This window comes from Myotis lucifugus, unplaced genomic scaffold (assembly GCF_000147115.1).
Source record: "Myotis lucifugus unplaced genomic scaffold, Myoluc2.0 scaffold_89, whole genome shotgun sequence".
Taxonomy (NCBI): Eukaryota; Metazoa; Chordata; class Mammalia; order Chiroptera; family Vespertilionidae; genus Myotis; species Myotis lucifugus.
Window position 1 is genome coordinate 4,007,366 of NW_005871137.1, and position 21,404 is coordinate 4,028,769.

A 21,404-nucleotide genomic window follows, 5' to 3' on the forward strand; every position below is an offset into this window, starting at 1 on the left:
CCAGGGACTGAAGGGTTCTAGTAAGGGTGCATACCTCAGTTGTAGGCTTGACCCGTGTGCAGGAGGCAACCAATAGATGTGTCTCTCTCACATAGATGTTTCTCTCTCTGTCTCCCCCCCTCCCTTCTACTCTCTCTAAAAAAAAAAATCAATGGAAAAATATCATTGGGTGAGGATTAACAACAACAAAAGCTTATTCTGAAATAACTGTGAAAATTAACCACTTGAATGGCTTACATCAAACATAGTCTAAAGTAGAAGTTGTTACTTATGTAATATATTAATTTACAGAATACTCTGTAAAACTATAAAATAATATATATGTAAAAACCTCATTTCCAAAAGACCTGCAAAGAATGCCAAAGGGGAAAATCCTAAAAGATTTTCTTATTGTAAAACTCAACTATTTAAAGCCTAGAGGTTTAAATAACTTGCTGGAAACTAAACAAAAATTTTAGGAAGAACTCAGGCTATAAAATAGGATATGCCTTGCAGATAAACCATCTTATTTTAAGGTACTCTAGAATTATGCCATCAGGAATATGTGAGAATGCCATGAAGTTGCACTTGCTTGAGGCAAAGCAACCATGTTGTTGCATGAAAACTCAGAAATGCTTAGCGCCGAGATCCCTCAAACTTTATTTTCTAGAGTGGATTTACACTTCCTGGTTTTAAAAATTTGAGAATTTGAGGTGTAGGAAGAAGAGACTCAGAACCAAGTATCTGTGTACAATGAAGTGTATCAGGTGACATCACTCCAGCTTCTGTCCCCTTCTGGCCAGAAAGGTGGGAAGTGAGGAAAGGAGAACGGAGCAATTTCAAACAACCAGCTCGGAGAACACCCATGAAGGTTCGGAGATCTTCCAGAATCTGTTTGCATTACTTGTTGGGGGTTCCTAATTTGCCAAAGAATTATTATACACACAAGAGACCAAGCACTTACTACTACATCCAAGCAAAGAATTTTACAACGGTTATAAATATCCCAAATCAAGGACTGTCTGTCCAGCTCCTACTGATTCTTGTACTGTGAGAAACTCAAGTACCAATACAGGTTCCACCCACCTAAACCTCTGTCTCCTAGCCTATAATGAACAGTAAGGAAGCTTAACTCTTCAGGTATGACACAGTCACTTTGTAAAGTGTCCAAAAAAGCCCTGGAGCTAAAATGTTAAATGGGCACACTTACCCAATATGGTTGGTTCTTAAAGAAATTTCCAGTTCTCTCAGCACTTGTGTGGATTCTTGAACACGCCGTCTGAATTTCTATAATTCAAGAAACACATATTCTCACAAAACATATTTTAGCAACTGCTAAAACTGTAGCTTACTTGTAATAAGTTTAACACAATATGAAAATAGCTCTGCTTCTGAAGTGGGCTTTTCTCACATTTCTTTTTGCAAAGCACACACATTTTTCTCATCATGAAAATCAGCTGATGCAAAAGGATTGGGAAAAATTACTTATTTTCATGTACTAAGTGTCATTAAGTAAGTGTATTATTTTCCCCTACCCCGCAATACAATAGTCACCAATATATTTATGTGTTGGGGTCCCTAAGATCATCCCAGTTTCAATGATTCCATAGGACTCAGCATACAGTTGTCCTTATGACTAGGATTTATTAGACCAGGAAGATACCAGGCACAATCAGCAAAGGGAAATGATACCTGGGGTGAAGTCTGGAGGAAACTAGATACAAGCTTCCAAGAGTCTTCTCCCAAAGGAGTCACAAGTGACAGTATTCGTGAAATGCTGTCGACCAGGGAAGCTCATGAGAGACTCGGTGCCCAGGGTTTGTTCGGGTCACTTGGGCACTCTCTGCCTAGCACATACCTAAGTCCAGCCTCCCAGAAGGAAAAGAGGCATTCGGCATAAACCATATTGTTGGCTTAAACAAGTTGGGCACCGGGAGTATTCTGATCAGGGAATGGTGGGAACTCTCCCAAAATTCAAGTTCCCAGTTGACAACCAGGAGCCAACCTTGCAAGCAGGTATTTTTAAGGTAGCAGTCTCAGGCTTGCTATGTTAACTCCTTTCTGCATGACCTAACATTTCCAAAAATAAACATAGTTGTCTCTGCCCACGAGCCCCCATGTGGAAGGTCCCTGTTCTGAAGCACCTCCCTTCTACATTTGGAATGGCCTTCCTCATTCCTATGCCTCTAGAACCCCAACGATCCTTCCAGAACTCCCTCATGTCTTTCTTCTTCATCAATCCTCCTCTGATAGTAAATGTGCTCACCTCTCTATCCTCTCAACACTATATAACCTCCAAGGATTCACTGGGTTGCACAGCACAGCAGTTCTTTGGAACACCATTTCCTACAGAAGCACTTATTTGCAATGACTAAAGTCTTGAGCCACTCTGGAAGGACATTTGATGTGCCAAGCCATTAAGAAGAGTCCTCTGCTTTCCGTCCTGTAGGTCCAAACCACCGTCATGTTACACTGTTCTCAGGAAAAGGTTTTGAGGATTCTAGCTCAGGACATTAGAAAGCCTTGTCTACTGCCATCATTGCAGGGTACATAGGGGTATCCGGCTCCAAAGGCAAAGGTGTGCAAGGACAGGAAGGAAAGGAGAAAGTCTGGACAGGAGGATGGGGGTGGGGAGAGCCAGGCCACGCCACAGGTGGAACCGGTGCCCCAGTGAAGACCCGGAACCCTACTCAGTATGGGCGGCTCCTGTCACTCTCTTCTCTTCTGAAGGCCCTTTGCTTCTCCAACTGCTTCTCACCAGGGCACTAAGGAAGCAAAGATCCCCCTGGTTGCCATTCCTAAAGCACCCCAAAGACTTTCTTGGGTTTTTAGAATGTAGGTACAGTAGGATATGTTAAATAAAAGCATCCTCGATGCAATGAAGAAAGAAAGACACTCCCCTCTTTTATCAAGAAAGGCCTAAGAAATGGCAGCAGCATCTACAGTTTGGAGGGGCATCCGACTGCTTCCTGCAGAGCTCTCCAGCACTGAGGGCTGCTGACGAGGGGGTCTACGTACGGCCACGCAGCTGAGGGCACCATTTCCGGGTGTGCTGGCTGCTCCCGAGGGGCCATCCCCATGTCAGAGTCACAAGTCTTGGGCTACCTACACTGTGGCCTTCAGAAGACAACGCAGTGCTCCTGGCTATGCATTTGGCACATTCTGACTGGTTTCCTGAGGCCTCTGCCGGCCAACTTTGCCTCATGCTTCCTTGGGTCAAGGTCATCTCTTCCAGACATCGTCAGCCACAAGGGCACCCAGCGAAGCAAGGAGGACATAATGGAGTACAAAAGAAAACCTGCTGAAGGACTAAGTGGCATATATCAAAACAACACTATCAGATAATGGGAAGGACACTAGCAGATAGCATTTACTCGCCATTTACTACGGTAGGCACTACACTTTGGCAATTACATAATACCTGAGGTGAAACTAAATTGACTTTGCCCTTGGACTGTACTCTCTCGGGAACTGTTTGATTTTTAGCTGACTTCTAGACTACAGAGACACTTGGCACCCACTTCACTAAACACATAAACAGTGAGTGCAAACACTCTGCACTTCTACTATGGATGCAGAATGCTTTAAAAGAGAAATCGTGTGCCCGTGGGGACCAGCTAAAAGGAGCAGGGTACCATCACTCGTAGTCTTCACCCCTGACTTGGCCTCTCCCTAAGAGGAAGGCGCAGCATGGGGATGGGCTCACAGAGGCAGCTGAGTCCTGGAGACAGAGGCAACAGATATCACCATCACAGAGGACCAGACTCCCTTCTTCCTGGTCTGTGGCCTCTCCCATGCCAGATGCAAGCAACCCCTCCCACCTCCAAAGCATGGACTAAGCACTAGCTGGTATGAAATGAGGAGGCTGGTTTGGAGAGTTCTGATCCCAGAGATATCTAATTTAGGCTCTTCCTTTCCTGCCCTGGAGGGTTTAAAACTATTTAGAAGAAAATCTAAGTAGAATATATTTCAGAATTTTTTTCAGAAGACAGCACATGGAGTACCTTGTGTTCCAGATGAACAAAAGCTTAATGAACGAAGTACCCGAGGACTCCAAATGCAGTTAAGGGAAGACGGCTGGGCCTAGACTATCTATCTGGCCCTGATTTGAAATCTTTTTGTTTCCCCCTCCCATATTACAATTGAGAACTTTAAACACATTTTAACTGCAAGCCATGCCTTATTCCAAACAAAATCTCCTTTTCTCCAGGCTGTAAGCATGACAATTACGTTGAGTGGAACAGATCGTTTCCTCCTGCCAGCTCCCGACAGAAATCGGAGCAGCAGGGATGGTGGATCCAACATCCATTTTATTTTTTTTCTGCCCCCAGGGACTGATGGTGAAAGATGAGGCACAGACCAAACAAGGCCATTCAGGTGGACACAGGGCCTGGGGCAGAGACTGAGGTCGGCCAAACAGACATCGATCGTCTTGGGCCTCTTTATCATTATTTGTGAGGGAGTAAAAACACTTTCTGAGCAGCTTATTAGTTATTATTATTTTTTGTCTTATTTCGTTGCCTCAACCCAGAAGTAATTGTTCCAAAGGAGAGCTGGGACATGCCAGGGGGAACCCCCTGTCCCCTCCCAGCACCTTCCTCCCTGTGGGGTTTGGGGCTGGAGTCTAAGAAGCTCTCTGGGAGTTCACGTATTTTCTCCTTTCTTTTCAGAATCTGACAAATGTTGTGATAATTGTTTGGGGATGGGACATACTCTGTGTGAGGGAAGCGCTCAGTCTTGCGGACAGACATCGGCATTTCTGCAATGCTCAGCTCGGGGTGAGTGTGCCTAACGCCTGAGCATCCAGCCTGAAGGTGTGTAAGCCTGGGGATACCCGAAAATGTTTCTAAAGGGGAAGCTTGCTGCCCCTGTGCAGAGAAATGGCCCAGAAAACCACCTGGGGCCTTCTGCTTTTGTTCTGTGCGTATGGGTGTGCCTTCACTTAGCCCCCTCTAATCTGATGGCTGAGGCTGCTCCATCCTTGGGGGAGGAGACGAACAAGAATGAAACAAAGAATTAAGCAGCTGTCTCATTGAGGGAGCCTGACAGAAGCTCTTTAGAAAAACAAACATGTGTGCGCCATATTTGGGAGCGGGGGGCGGGAAGCTATGAGACTTTGACAGGTACATTCTCAGAAGACGAGGCTGTGTCATTGAAGTCCATATGGCGTCTAGCCGACAGCACAGGTCTACATCCATTTCATCATCATGTCGAGATGTGATTTCCGCTTGCCTGCATGTTAACCATGAACTTCCAAGAGGAAATAATAGCTGTTTTCCTTTGCTTAGCTTTTTTTTTTTTTTTTGAAAAGGGGTGGCGGGGGGTGATATTTTCCTTGCAGCCTTGAAAGCAGGAGTTGCGGTAGGTCAACTGGAAAACAAGCACTGGCTGCAGAAGAGCCCTTTACCCATCTTAGCAGGGACAGCTCTGCCCCGAGACATCCCAGGCCTGCAGGGCTGTGCCAGGCTGCATGTCTGACCACGAGGCATCAGTGTAAACCAATTGTGTGGCTGCACAAAGCAGGGCTTGTTTGTAAAAAGGGAGCGTCTGTCGAGAATGGAGTCAGCTTATTCTCTCCTCACCTTCTTGGGGCCAGGGGCAGGGCTGGGGCGGGGAAGCTGCTAAAAGCATCAACACAGGATGTGAGAGCACAGCTGGGATGACAAAGCCCAGTGATTTTTCAAGGTCTCTGGACATGCACCCAGACATGAAAGACAAGTCGGCCGCTGCTGGGCCTGCTTTCCTGGGGCCCCCACACCTCTGCACCGCACTCGCCGCCTGTGTAATTGCACATGGCAGTGCCTCAGTGGCCATCAGAGGGAAGGGCCTCCCTTCTCAGGAAGGCACTCTTAAACACACCCTCAAGTGAGAAGGACAGCTTCTCCCTTTGTCTTCTCATGTTCGTCTCTAGACTGTTTTCCTGGAGGCCCTGGCACGGGCTACAGTGCGGAGGAAGGAAGGTCTCCCCAGTGCAGAGGACTCTGCTTGCTCATGGGGAAGCGGTAACAAAGAGTGGAAATAAATCCCTCTTACCTTCCTGGTTACAGCTGGATCCAGATAGCCTTTGAGCTTCTGAATGTATGTGTGGGGAGGGTTCTTCACCTGGAACCGTTCCTGCAGGAAGCACAAAAATAAAGTAAAAATATCGCATGTATGAAGGCATGACAACCAGCCATGTTCCAACAGATTCAGATGCTGATCCAAGGCTGAAAGGCACCCACAGAACAGACGTGGCCCTGCAAATCATCACTATATTCTAATGATGTTGTCCTCTCTGCAAAGGAGAAAACGGAAGCTCAGAGCAACCCAGCCCTTCCCGAAGGTAACACAGCTGTCAGTGGTGCAAATGGATCTGAAGCCACACTACCCTCCTCTAGTCTCTCCTGCTTTCTCTGCAGCTCTCATTCCAGGAATAATGTTTTGCCCAACCTGTAACCACATCCTCTTCTAGCAGGTCCTCAGTCTACTGCATATTCTTTTGAAATCTTTAATGTTAGCAAATCTTTTTTGAGTATTAATTCTTTGGGGGAAAAAACAACAAAAATTTGACTCAAACTCGATAAAACTTCTCTGTTTCAAAAATGAGTAAAGAGTCTATTCCTAAGAGGCTGGAGTGAGCGTGTATTTGCGTGTATGTATACCCATGGGTGTGATCGTTAATGGGCTCCCAAGGCAGCCTAAACTAGAAGACCCAAAAATAGTTTAAGCAAAACCACAATCATTGAAATAAGCATATTTTACTAGTATATATACACGCTATTTGAATATAGACCTGATGTGGGGCCCCAGAATCTGCATTCTAACAAGTTTTATGCTGATGCTGTGGATGGAGGGACTACACTTCGAGGAACTCATGCCCATGTGTATTGGATTTTATAGACTATAAAGTCCAAAGTAGCATAATAAGCAGTAGTAATAAACTGGGTAGAACCCAAATGCCCACAAACTATAAAATGGATGGATAAATACCTATACTATGTTCATTCAACCAACTATCACAATGAAAATGTATAAACTACACAGCATGCATTGCATGCTCCTACATAGATGGGTCCTATAAAGCTGATGTTAAGACGAAAAGAACACGTGATTTCATTTACTACAGATTTACACAAAACAGGCAAAATTAAATAATCTTTAATGGTTTTATTTATGTCCCTGTGCGTGTGTGCGCGTGTGTGTTTAAGAGAGAGAGAGGGAAGGAGAGAGAGAGGGAGGGAAAGAGGGAGTGAGAGATAGATGACTAGCTGGAGGACTGAGGTGGGGGAAGGGAAATATGAAGTATTCCTTGAGAGGTTAGCAATGTTCTATTTCCTGACCGAAGTAGTACATGGGTGCTTGGCTTCATCCTACTTGTTATGCTGTTCTTGGGTTTCACAACCTCTTCTGTACATATGCTATACTCGACACACACAAAAAAAAGTTTAAATAGTGTATCAGCTCTAAACAGAAAAAAAAACAAAGATTCATCATGAAAGCAGGACAATTCTTATCAGGTTCTACCCCACCTATACCCCAAAAGATGTTTTTCCTAGTAATTATTTTAAACCTGATTATTGCTTACACCTCAATGGAATGTTTTAGTATTTCCCAACACTGACACTGGCCAGCATGTTTAAGCATTTGTGTAACCCATGAGAATTCTATTTCTCCAACACAGGGAACCATAATACTCTTCCCAGTTCACTCAAGTCTTGCTCGCTTAAGATTCAGAAATGCTAAAGATCATCTTACTATTACCAAAAAGGTAATCTTACTAGTGAAAGTATATACTTTTAATTATGCTTTAAAATAGAAGGAAGTAGCTTATAGTGAGACATCAATATTTCCCCTCTACTTAAAAAATGATCAGGGTGAACGTTATAGTATACCAACTATATCGTAGCAAAGCTGTTAACATAAAAAGACCAGCATACTGTTCCTAATTGTTCCCCCAAATTTTCCACCAGGAGAAACATCTCGAGTGTCATCATGGGTCTGTATAGTCCTTTTTATTAATTTAAAACCACCATCATTTAGGTAAGGAATCAAAGGGAATCCAACCGCCCTGGGGTTTCAGCAGCAGCCCAGCTGAAGGCTAAAAAAATCACAAAAAGCTCTGATCTGAAAAGTTAACTGACAGATAACTAGTTACTATTTCCAACCTTGCGTGTAACCACAGCTGATGCCAGAGATATAGTAGGATATAATAAAACTTATGCTTTTTAACAATCCAATCAATCAAATTGTTAAAAATCCTATGACAATGCAAAGCTGTGCTCCCTTCTGCTATAGCAACCAATTACTTCCAAATAGAAGGCCCCTAACATAACCTCAAGGAATTCTAATTCTGGCTAATGCAGTATCTGCTTGAGGACTTGAAATATGAATCTGTGGACAATTGCTGACAGATTTCTAATTTATGTTCTTTTAGGCGAAGTCCCCAGACCAGAAGAGCCATATGTGTTCCTTTAAAAGTAAAATCTGGTTGCCCTGGCCAAGTGGCTCAGCCGGTTGGAGCATCATCCCATATGCCAAAAGGTTGTGGGTTTGATTCCTCATCAGGGCACATACCCAGGTTTCAGGTTCAATCCCCAGTTGGGCGTGTATGGAAGGCAACCAATGGATGGTTCTCTTTCATATCTCTCTCTCTCTCGCTCTCTCTCCATATACTCAGGTGAGGATTAAAAATAAATAAATAAGGTTGAGTAGCACATAAAACATTGGCATTCACTCAGTTAGTGAATCCCATTTTTGATAGTCAGTAAGGGCATCTTTCTCCACTTCCTGTTTAAGATTGGGGTGTCCCAGAAAGGCTTTCTCAAATTCAGGGGCAAGCAAAAATAGGTTTACAGCTGTGAGTAGGTGAAACTGTTTACTCTTGTATTATTACTTATTAATTTCCTTACTAGAGGCCCGGTGCACAAAAATTTGTGCATTCGGGGGGGGGTCCCTCAGCCCGGCCTGTGCTCTCTCGCAGTCTGGGACCCCTCGGGGGATGTCCACCTGCTGGCTTAGGCCCGCTCCCTGGGGGAGCGGGCCTAAGCTGGCAGTCAGACATCCCTCTGGCAGCCCAGGAGCCCTCAGGGGATGTCCACTTGCCAGCAGGGACCAGGCCTAAGCTGCAGTCCGATATCCTTAGCGCTGCTGAGGAGGCAGGAGAGGTTCCCGCCATCACTGCTGTGCTGGCAGCCGTCAGCCTGGCTTGTGGCTGAGCAGAGCTCCCCCTGTGGGAGCGCACTGACCACCAGGGGGCAGCTCCTGCATTGAGTCTCTGCCCCCTGGTGGTCAGTGTGTGTCATAGTGACCAGTCATTCCCAGTCATTCTGCTGTTAGGGTCAATTTGCATATTACCCTTTTATTATATGCCTGGTGCATGGGTGGGGACTGGCTGGTTTGCCCTGAAGGGTGTTCCGGATCAGGCTAGGGGTCCCGCTGGGGTGCCTGGCCAGCCTGGGTGAGTGGCTGAGGGCCGTTTTCAGACTGGCCACAACCCCTTCAGGGTGGGGGGTCCCTGCTGGAGTGCCTCGCCAGCCTGGGTGAGGAGCTGAGGGCCATTTTCAGGTTGGCCACACCCCCTTCAGGGAGGGGGGGTCCTGCTGGGGTGCCTGGCCAGCCTGGGTGAGTGGCTGATGACTGTTTGCAGGCTGGCCACAGCCCCTTCAGGGTGGGGGTCCCCCTGGGGTGTCTTGCCAGCCTGGTGAGGGGCTGATGGCTGTTTGCAGGCTGGCCAAGACCCCAGCAGGGACCCTCACCCCATGAGGGTGTGGCCAGCCTGGGTGAGGAGCTGGTGACTGTTTGCAAGCTGGCCACGGCCCCTTCAGGGTGGGGGGTCCCCTGGGGTGTCTGGCCAGCCTGGGTGAGGGGCTGATGGCTGTTTGCAGGCTGGCCCCGGCCCCCAGCCACCCAAGCTCCCAGTGGAGGCTGGCTGGAAGCAGGTATCTGGGATTTATTTATCTTCTATAATTGAAACTTTGTTGCCTTTAGCGGAGGCCACAGCTGGCCAGGGCAGGCAGGAAGCTTGGCTTCCTCCATTGCCAGGGCAACCAAGCCTCCTGCTTGCTCCAGCTCCGTGGCTGCCGGCCGCCATCTTGGTTGGGTTAATTTGCATATAGTTGCTCTGATTGGCTGGTGAGCGTGGCTTGTGAATGAAGTGAAGTTACGGTCAATTTGCATGCTTCTTTTTTATTAGATTAGATAATTATTCCCCTGAAATTATGGACAAGGTCTACATTTAATACACTCATACTTTTTTCAACTGTGTTTATTAGCATTTGCTGTTGTGTTTTAGGCACATTTTTCACTTGTTTGAGAAACTTATTAATTTGTTTCCAAGAAAGATAAAATAAAGAAGCCTGATGTCTTAAAATACAGTAGGTCTATATCACAGCTACTTCTCGAAAACTCAGCCTGCATCCAGGGTTTCAAATAAAATTGTACGGCAGAAGAATACAAAGCCCCAATCATTTTCCTGAAACTTAAGGTTGTTTCTATAATCTCAAAGGAACTACAGTTTGAGCTATAAATCCAGCATCTGCCCCACCAAATCTTTTCCGTCTCTTCAATGTAGCCATTTGAACAAAAGTTAAATTGGGGGGGAATACACTGGAGAATGTCAGCACCTTGCCAACACACATTTTTTATTTGGAAGGGCTTTGTATAGATTAGTGACATCATACTTATTTAAATTAATGTTTTTTCTCTAAATATTAGAATTTTAGATTTTTGAATTGAAACCCCAAATTGCCTTGGATAGCAGTTTTCCATCACACTCACTTCCAAATGTTTCATCACCCACATGCTATTTCAATAACTATTTACCTACTTGTTCAACATCATTGATATGGGTAGCTTAATTAAATTAAGTCCTCAACCTGAGTTACATTATATAGAAATATTACTCTTAGGGATAAAGAATTTATTTAATTATGGTGATTTGTTAATATGGATTTTTTAGCATCTGAAAGAGCTTTAAAATACAAATTTCTAATTTTCCAGGTAGATACCCAGAAGTGGGGTTGTTGGGTCATATGGTAACTCTATTCATAATTTTTTGAGGAGCCTCCATACTGTTTTCCACAGTGGCTGTACCAGTTTACATTCCCACCAGCACTGAATGAGGGTTCCTTTTTCACCTCAACCTCTCCAACACTTGCTATTGTCTTGTTGATAATAGCCATTCTAACAGGCATGGGGTGGTATCTCACTGTAGTTTTGATTTGCATTTCCCTAATAGCTAGGGAAGTTGAGCATCTTTTCATATATCTGTTGGCCATTTGTATGTCTCCTTTGCAAAGATATATGCACCCTTATGTTCATTGCAGCACTATTCATGGTAGCGAAGACATGGAAGCAACCCAAGTGTCCTTCACTAGCAGACTGTATAAAGAAGATGCAGTACATATATACAATGGAATACTGCTCAGCCACAAGAAAAGATTAAATACTGCCATTTGCAACAACATGGGTGATCTTGAGAATATCATGCTAAGCAAAATGTCAGACAGAAAAAGTTAAGAACCTTATTATTTCACTCATATGTGGGATATAAACTGAAAGCAACAAATGAACAAACAGGAAAAACAAAAACTCATAGACACAGACAATAGTATGGTGGTCACCAGATGGAAGGGTGGGTAGTAAAGGATAAAGGGGGTCAATCAAATATATGGTGACAGACAATATAACTTTGGGTGGAGGACAGATAATGTAATATACAGATTATATATCATAGAACTGTACAATTAAAACCTATATCATCTTATTAACCATGTCACCCCAATAAATATAATTTAAAAATATATCAAAATTAAAAAATAAAATATAAATTTCTTTCAAAATGTCAATATAGCACCACCACCATCCTGACCTCTTGCCACTAATCTCCGTGTGCAATCAAACTTTATTCAAGAAATGTTCCTGGATAAGAAAAAAAAAATTGCTCTGGAGTTTTTAATCATTCCCCATAAGCATTCACAAAAAAAGAGCCCAAAGACATTTCTAAACATTTAGGCATGCTAGACCACAGATTGCACTGGAAGGAGCTTAGAAGGAGAGAGAGGGCAGCAACAAGCCTTAAAATCGGAACTTCATTAAGCTTCTGTGTCGTTTGCAAATATTTTACTTTGAGTGTTAGAAATTCAATTTCTCTGGTAATAATCAGAAAATGTCTTGTCATTGCTAACAGTGATTTTATTTATGCACTCCCAGGGACACAATTACCTTTTTATCTGGGGCAGCACTTCTGTTTCTCAAAGGTTAACTTATCTATATATATAAAAGCCTAAGCAACTGGAATGACTGGACAACCAGTCACTACGATATGCACTGACCACCAGGGGGCAGACACTCAATGCAGGAGCTGCCCCCTGGTGGTCAGTGCACTCCCACAGCCAACCTCCCCCAGCTGGCCAACCTCCCACGGTCCCTTCCCCCAGCCAGCAGGCCCCCAAACTGGAACAGGGAACTGGGGGTGGGTGGCGGCAGATGCGGCCCCTTTCCCAGGGGTCGAGGGCCGGCTCCCTCCTCAGGGCCAGCGGCCAACCTCCCGTGCCCTGTCCCGCCCCCCAGCCAGCAAGCCCTGATCAGCCTGCTGCCCGCCCGCCATAGTGGTGGCATGGCAGTGAGGGAAGGAGGGGGGTAGGCGGGGAATTGCACGTTGGCGGGCGCCGATGATGTCGGCGTCAGTGTCCGGCATATATTCCTTCCACACCTGGCCTGGTGACCATTGCTTCCTCTCTGGCCCGGCCCTGATTGCCAGCCAGGTGTAGGGACCCCACCCATGCACAAATTTCATGCACCGGGCCTCTAGTCTTTTAATAATACATCTAACTATATTCTTCAGACCTCTTAGCTCACTCAAGCCTCCCAGGTGTCAAGTCAAGATTAACCCCACTATACAGATGGCGGAACCGAGACTCAGAAATTAAATGACTGCCTTCAATCAGACATGGGATACACAGCAAGGATTCAAACTCAGGTTTTCTGAGTCTCTGATCCTTGCTCTTTTCACCACACTGGAATAAGTGTGCTCATCTTGCTTTTAATACCGTTTTTAAAAGGGCAGAAACATGTTTTCTTCTTTGAGTCCCCCTTATGTAGACAAATATTTGGCACACAGTCTTTAATAATGTTCAAAGAATTAAACTTCTTTTAAATGTCATATACAAGTCACCTCTCTCATAAATTAAGGGTAAGTTTTTAAAGTTTAAAAGTACGCAAAGAGATTGTAAACACTGTATGGACATACAGCCAGCGGGTCCTGGGCTAGAAGTAAGCCAGCCAAACTCATGTCATAGCTAAAGAACATCTGCTGATAAGCCTGTGTTGTATCTCCAATGGCTCTGAAACTGCCTAGTGCCTCTCATTATTATGCATTTCTCATTAACTCAATCTGCTAAGGCTGGTGTGGGCCACCCCCACCCCACCCCCCTCCTCCCGCCAGCCATGGGGAAGGTTAGGCAGCCTAAACACAGGCATGGCCTGCAGATAAGGAAAAGACAAAGCACTGAATGGACTCCACTTAATGACTAGGGTTCAAGTCTATCACGACCCGAAATGAAAACCAGGCCACTCTTTTCTTGTTTGTTTAAAGAGGATTTTTATAAGAGTTTATTTGAGGGGGCGGGAGAAACACAAAAACAAAAATTCAGGCCATTCTGGTTTTTTATTTTTAATAAATATATTTTTATTGATTTTATTTAGAGAGAGGAAGGAAGAGGGAGAGAAAGAAACATCGATGGGCTGCCTCCTGCACGCCCCCTATTGGGGATCAAGCCTGAAACCTGGGCATGTGCCTTGACTGGGAACTGAACCAGTCAACCTATGGGGACAGGGTACTAAGCCCAACAACTAAGCCACACCAGCCAGGACCCCAGGCCATTCTTAAAGGAACGAACAGAAGAGGCTGTGACAGGAGTATACTAAGTTAATTAGGCAAAGTCACAATAAAGGAAATTAATCAACGGCAATGCTACAACATGGCCTTTTCTATTAGACACAGACGGGCAGTTCTTTCCAACCAGCTGAACCGTGTCTTTGGGGCCTCCCTCCCTCCATGCCCCCCTTTCTCCACCTAAATCTAATAAAGTCTGTCACTGAAAGCCTTTCTGCATAAAGAACTGGGATTGGACACTCCACTCACCTAACAAAACATTTCTAATCCTTTGCATTTTCTCTACCCATGTGTATAATTACATGAGAAATTACTTAATTGAGGTTAATTTGATGTTAGCTGGACTTATACCAAACATATTACAAGCATTTCTGTTCTATAAGTTATATTTGGATAAGCAGCGCCAAAATCAAACAGGATTTCACTTAAATTTATCTTCGACCTTGATAATCTTAGGTTTAAGGAAGAAATTATAGTGAGACACCTGAAAATAAGGAAGTCTCTTATTTTCAGGTGTCTCACTATAAAATGGGTGGCTCGTGAGGGACACACTCACTGTTGAGCTTCTCTCCCAGTCTGGGATGGCCACAGGGTCACTGGCTCTATTTCAGAATTGCTTAAACACCCCCAGGGATAAATTAGATGTCACCGTTGTTATGCCATTATTAATGCTTTGTTATTTTGATCCTGTAATAGTTCACCTTAGATAGTGAAAATTCAAAGGGTTTGAATAAGCTCACTACACTTGAGTGATTTTTCCTCCTAGAAGTTGAAAGTGGTTGGGCTTCCTTTTCCAAGGCTGAGTAAACGGGCCATAATCACAACCAGTATCACTGCCATTAGTGAGTTCTACTTCACAGGCTATAACTTGGTCCTAAAAGCTCTTCAGAGCTATGTTAACTGGAATCATCCATGTCCTCAAGGAGTTTCCCTCTAAAATGGGAAATGATGACATGAGTACTAGGGAGAAGAAAAGACAAAGGGGCATTAATATTGCATACAGACAGAAATGATATCTATGGAATAGCAGAGGCCAAGAACAGTGCGTTGGGCGGAGGTGCCAAGACCAGAATCAGGGCTCCTAAGCAGGAGGGCCTAAGGGAAGCCATGACATCTCAGCCCTCACAAAACTAACAATTTCCACAAATAGAAAAAAATTCACACAAACAGATCTAGATCCCCCCCCCCCCCGCCCCCCAAGAAATAGAGAGAACCAAAGTCCTAAGGGAATGCATATTCCATGCCCCTCTTCCCTCAAAACACTCTGACACTTCAGAGAGGCCACCAAAATGCCCCACCTATGGAAAGTATGAGGACAATTTAGAGGAAATGGAGGGAAAGTATTAAGACTCTACCTACTTACGACAATAGATAGCAAGGAAAGCAAGTTCAGATGGGATTCTAATTTTGTCTAACAACTACCAGAGGCAGCTAGTGCCAGCTGTGATCCTATTTAGAAGGGTCCCTGTGGTTATTATTGGATGAAACATTTTGCTAAATAAGTCCCTGTCCCTGAGCATCTTAAATCTTGCTATCACATTGAAGTCTCCCGTTTCTAAGGCACCCACGTGAAAAACACCAAGGTAAAAAAAAAATGTTTGTCTTTTTATTCTTATGCTCATCCAGAACACATTATGCAAGACGCTCTATAAAAAGCACAAAATGAAACAAATTCAACTCCAAAACATTAAATCTCATCTCTGAGATATAGCAGACATTGCTGTAATACAAAGTAGAATATGATCAGAACCATATGCGATCCTCTCGAAGTTCAAAGGAAGGTAAGGCTCTTTCCAACTGAGATGATCAAAGAAACATCCCTGGAGAAAGTAGCTTTGGAATTGAGTTTTGAAGGACAGGCAGCATATAGATATCCTGGGACAGTGTGAGAGGCAGGAGACAGAGGAGTTTTCCAGATGGGGGCACATGGGAACAAAAGTAGAAAAGCCTGGGGCCTGTGCTAGGATCTTCAAGGGGGTCAGCTGTGTCCCAGTAATAAAGTTTATGAAAGTTAATGGCACAAAGGATCTAAACGGTAACTGGGAAAGGGCACTGGCAGACGTCAAATAATAGGCTAATGCGTAGGACAGGGAGTCAATAAGGAGTTTTGAATAGTGAAAGAGCATATGGGTAATACTGCATCACTCTCCTTTCTTCATTCCCAACTTTACAAGTTGGCCATTTCTGCACTAGACTAGACTTGAAAAATCAGCATGTCAGATTCATTCCTCAGCCATAGTTTCTTGGAGCGCCTAGAAGCATTCTTCAGCTCTGAATATGAAATCATTTTCCTAGTCCGAGCAGAGAGGACAACTTTCCAAGTGTTCCATTACAGCTCGCAGACTGAAAATAACTTTTGATGAGAGTTTTCCAAATAATTGCCTTTATTTAGACTCGCAAAAGTTTCTTCTAGTTCAACAGGTCTTTCCTAATCATAACATCTGATAATTCACTCTCTAATATGTGATATGAATTGGACTTCTTTAATCCTATTGATAGTTCATCATTCTCCCAACTTAAAAAGCATTTTAATTGAATTTGTTGCATTTGTATGAAGGTGGTCATACTAATAAAGTTTGTCTGTTATCTTATGTTGTCCTAAGAAAAGACAGAACTGTGACTACTTGACATGGAGCAGTGTTCAGTAAGTACAGTTGTTATTGTAATGAGGACCGAAGAGCGGTATAGAGTAACAGAAGGTCAGATTTACACTGGAAAAGCCTTCTGATAATCTTCAAATCTATTTTCTGTCTTCAAAAGCTAAAGCTTTACCTTCATTTAGACTGGCATTTCTTAAAATACCCATGACCAGAGGGCTGCATCTAAAGCAATTGAGGATGCTTGCTAAAGGCAAAAATTCTCCTGACCCAAGTCATCAAGTACTCAAGAGTCTGCATTTTCTTAAATTCCCCAAGTAGGTCCTCTGTCCATTAAAGCTTCTGATTGTACTTCCTACTGTGGACACGTATATCCCTCTCTTTAGTCAATCTACAAAGAGAATATGCATATTCCTCATAAGCAAAGACTTAACAAGATTTTCAGTTACATTTAAAGATACAGACTTACACTATAAAATCACAGTTACAGTGTATGCTTTCAGGAAAATTGTGTAAAATCTCTGGGGAGTACTAGTTCCTGTAAAAATGCAAGGGGTATAAACACACATCATTGTTTCTTCACATGAAAAATGGGAATATGAAACCCTTTCTCCCATTTTTATGACAATTCCAGAAATCTTACTTAAGGATGCCTCCCAAACAAGAATAACACACTTCGAAAGATCTTTAATGTCTCCTGAGCTAACCAAGCATCATACAAACAAAACATGGAGGAAAAGAAAAATAAGCAAGTTCTGATCCTGATCAAGGCAGAAACGAACAAAAAGACAGAATAAGCCTTAGATTTCTTGTAGAAACCATTAGATAGTTTAAGATTTAGATAAGAGCTATAATATTTTTCAATCACTGTAGAATCTGAAAGAATGGCAAGCTCTTATTTTGATTGTTTTTCTGACAATTATACTAATTAGAGTCTCTGAAACTTCATTTGCCCCAATTCTAACAACATGCAAATACATGGGTATAATTTTCAGAACTTCCATAGATGCTTGCTTGAACTGAATGAACACTAATATTTGTGAAGAGCATAATGTAGCATGTCAGAGAACATGGGAAGAGGTAGAGAAGGAAGAGGCCTTCCACTAAAGTCAACAAGTGCCTCGTCATATAAAGAAAGCACCCTTATAAAGAGAACATAAGGATTGAAAGTAGGGGGAAGTTATCAGATCTTAACCATACCCTTACCACATGCTTTCGACATAGACTTAAACATGAGAATCAAGCTCAGAATACTCAACTTCAACACTTATGGTGCTGTTTACAGTACAGAAACCATTAAGATGGTGTTTAACGGTATAACTTGGTTTTGAAAATGCAGTGATATAGCATAAACCACATCTTTTTCCATAAGGGATTGATGAAGTGGTGGGAGTCATTCAAAAACAGCATTTCTCTAGGAACAAACCACTGGAAACTTTTATTTTAAAATTATATCGCTTAACATAGCACTAAAAATAATGAAAAACTTAGGGATAGATTTAACAAAATATGTGCAAGACCTACCCACTGGGAAGCTTCTAAACACTCCAGGCAAGATATTAAAGCCCAAATAAATAAAGATGCCATGTTCACAGATCAGAGGAGTCAATATTTCTAGGATGTCGGTTCTCCTGAAATTGATCTAAAGAGTCAATGCAACTTCAATCAAAATCCTGGAGGCTTTTTCTTAAAAATTGACAAGCTGATTCTAAAATTCATATAAAAATGCAAAAAAACAATTAGAATAGCAAGAGTAATTTTACAGAAGAACAAAGAATATTCACATTACCTTTATTTAAGACAGTAATCAAAACAGTGCTATATGACAAAAGGAGAGAAATAAAGATCAGTGGAGCAGGAGAGAGTACAAAATAGGCCCCACAATTTGTTTTTTTTTTCAGGTACTAAGGTAGTTCATGAAAAAAGGACAGTCTATTCAACAAATGTCTGACACAGCTGGATAAAGATATGGCCGGGGGGTGAGGGGGAAACAGTGAATCCCCAGCCTTACTTCACACCTCTTTGCCAAAATAGACCACATACTTTAACATAAGAACCAAAATCATCAAGTTTCTAGAAGAAAGCATAGGAGATCATCCTTGTGACCTGAGGTTGGGCAAAGATTTGTTAGGCCACAAAAATGCATGACCAACTTAAAAAAATAAAAGATAAACGAAATTAGACTTCATCAGAAAAACTTTGTTCTTTGAAAGGCATTGTTATATGAAAGGCAAGACACATGAGACAGGAAAAAATATATGCAAAATATACATCTGATAAAGACTTGTATCCAGCCCTGACCAGTTTGGCTCAGTGGATAGAGTGTTGGCCTGCGATCTGAAAAGTCCCGGGTTCGATTCCAGTCAAGGGCATGTACCTTGGTTGCGGGCACATCCCCAGTAGGGGGTGTGCAGGAGGCAGCTGATCGATGTTTCTCCCTCATCGATGTTTCTAACTCTCTATCCCTCTCCCTTCCTCTCTGTAAAAAAAACAATTAAAAAAAAAAAAGACTTGTATCCAGAATATATGTTTTTTAATTTCTATAGTTCAATAATAATATAAACAACCCAACTTTTAAAAATAGGCAGAAGACTTGACTAAATCCTTCAACAATGCAGATACACAAATGACAAGCCAGCACATAAAAAGATGCCCAACATCATTAGGGAAATGCAAATTACTGCATCTTCACTATCATTTCATGAGAATTTGCTTAATCCACCATCTTCATTCAATCCTCCCTACTTCCCCCAACTCAACACCCATCCTAGTTTCCTAGATGTATAAATAGTCACCTTCTAAAACATAAAAACAACAGCAGGGTGTGCTAACAACCTGAAAACCTAAACCTTAAGCCAGGTCCAGTTGGGTATTTTATGATTTCTGCTTAGATCTTCCATAATTTCAAATTTAACATAATAAATACACAAGCACACACCTCTTCTAAGCAGTCTCGTGTCCTTTTTTTTCCCCATCTTCAGATCACAAGATTAAGCCAACGATAGTTTCAATCTGTCAACCCACAGGGTCAAAATGACTCCTTAAATCAAGTTCTATTCTACACGATACCTGACGAGGGTGGGCTGAGAAGGGAGGTGGAAGCAGCTCCTTTGAAAATGGTCATTGCTGAGGACATCTCCTGGCTGCAACAGAGATATGTAAGCCTGGTACCCAAACTATGACGAGTGCTTATTTTATAGGGTTTTAGATGCACTTGAGAAGTTATATCTGAGACTATGAGCACATACATCAGCAGCTGAGCGGTGTGTCTAGCTCCTGGGAAGAGCACTAGCAGTGGCAAGAAGGATACCAAACATCTAGCTGCCTAACGAGGGTTCTTCAAGTACCTTGCCTGCCAGCCATGTTCTTGTCCAAACAGCTAGTATCCACCATGTTCATGGAGACCATTCAGTCTCTGCCCCTGCATATTTCTTACAAACCCAAAGCATATTTCTAATTCACTTTCCTCCTCTCTCCCTTCACCCCCAACACCTGCACTCTAATTAGAAATCCAAACCAATTTATAGTTCTGCTCTTTAAGTGAAATCAAAATGCTATTTTCCTACCACAGCAGAGATAAAGACCACAGGCACCTTCATTTCCTCAATGGCTTCAGAAAATAACTTCCTTTACAACATTTTACTTGCAAGTTCATCAAGACCTACCATCAATGCTCTGGGTAAGGAGGGGAGAATCCGTGGACCGGAAGCTCCCTGCTGTATACTGTCTTTGCAGAATTTTCTTTTGAGATGATGTCTTACTCTTTTTTCAGTATCTTCTTTTGAAAGATTCAGCATTATGTTTTCTGAAGCACTACAGTCATAGCACATCACTCTTCTTTTATAAGAATTTTTATTTTATTGATTTTTATTTTATGGATAAAGAGAGGAAGGGCAAGGAAGAGAGAAAGAGAAACTTCGGGTACTTCCTGCACACCCCCTGCTGGGGCTGAGTCTGCAACCTGTGCATGTGCCCTGACAAGGAACCGAACCAGCCACCTTTAGGTGCACAAGGACACCCAACCAACTGAGCCGGCCGGAGCTAGCACATCACTCTTCCGAGTGTGAGCTCAAGAAACAATTTCAATGATGAATGGACTGATGAAAATAGCCACAATGACATGGTGATCCAGGTCATACACTGACAATTAAAAAAAAAATTTCCAAACCATTGCGGTACATTTTGAAACACAGAAATTGTTAGTGCCAGCTCAACCACTTGCTGGGAAACTTCCAAAAAGCTGCTTTTCTATTTATGAAAATTAAACAAAAACAGCCTTCCACAGCAAAGACTAAAAGTTAAATGTCCAAGGGTTAAAACAATGTAAAGTAGTATTTGTATTACCTAGCACAAATTCTTGGCTAAAGCACCTTAATAAATCACTTAAATTATTTTCTAAAAGATAGTGTCAAAGGTCAACCTCAGTCTAGCCAATAGGCATTAAATTGCCTATATGATTCTTCACTTCCTGTAATATGTTCCCAAGTTCACAAAAGATGCTCATATAACATAAGGGGGTCATCTACGCCAGCTGTGGAAGTCAAGTGGTTTCACTTGGGGGCGGGGCAGAGATCTATAATTCTATTTGACTTGCCAGGCAGGAAGGCAGGCAACGGGATGTGCATTTGGCAGAAGATAACCTGAAAGCTTCAAAATCAGACTGAGCCTGGGCTTCTTGCTCTGACAGAGCATTTACATCAAGCTGACAAAGAGGGTTAGTATTAAAAGAAGTAATTCCCCCTTCCTTTATGTTACCTTTCCTACCCCCCTCTCAATCCCTGTGAGGCCAGCATCTTTTCTTCCTGCTCTAAAAACTGGATGACAAAGGAAACCTCTGGAAGAGGAAAAGTGTATGCCCGCTTCTTGGTTCAGACTCGATTTTCTGTGACTCCAGAGATACTAAACATGAGGAAGCTCGACATGCAGGGTTGCCATCTACTTCTCCAGGGATTTAG

The 21,404-nt window shown here is 42.9% G+C and overlaps 1 protein-coding gene across 1 annotated transcript in view; it reads right to left on the bottom strand.

The window, feature by feature from the left end:
* Window positions 1-21,404, bottom strand: part of FMNL2 (formin like 2) — a 299,629-nt gene that overhangs the window by 92,506 nt on the left and 185,719 nt on the right. Inside the window, exons 3-4 of the mRNA XM_023756136.1 lie at window positions 6,013-6,093; window positions 1,190-1,266 (exon numbers count right to left, since the gene is read on the bottom strand). Coding sequence (XP_023611904.1) covers window positions 1,190-1,266; window positions 6,013-6,093 — 158 coding nt within the window. The remainder of the gene's footprint in view (window positions 1-1,189; window positions 1,267-6,012; window positions 6,094-21,404) is intronic.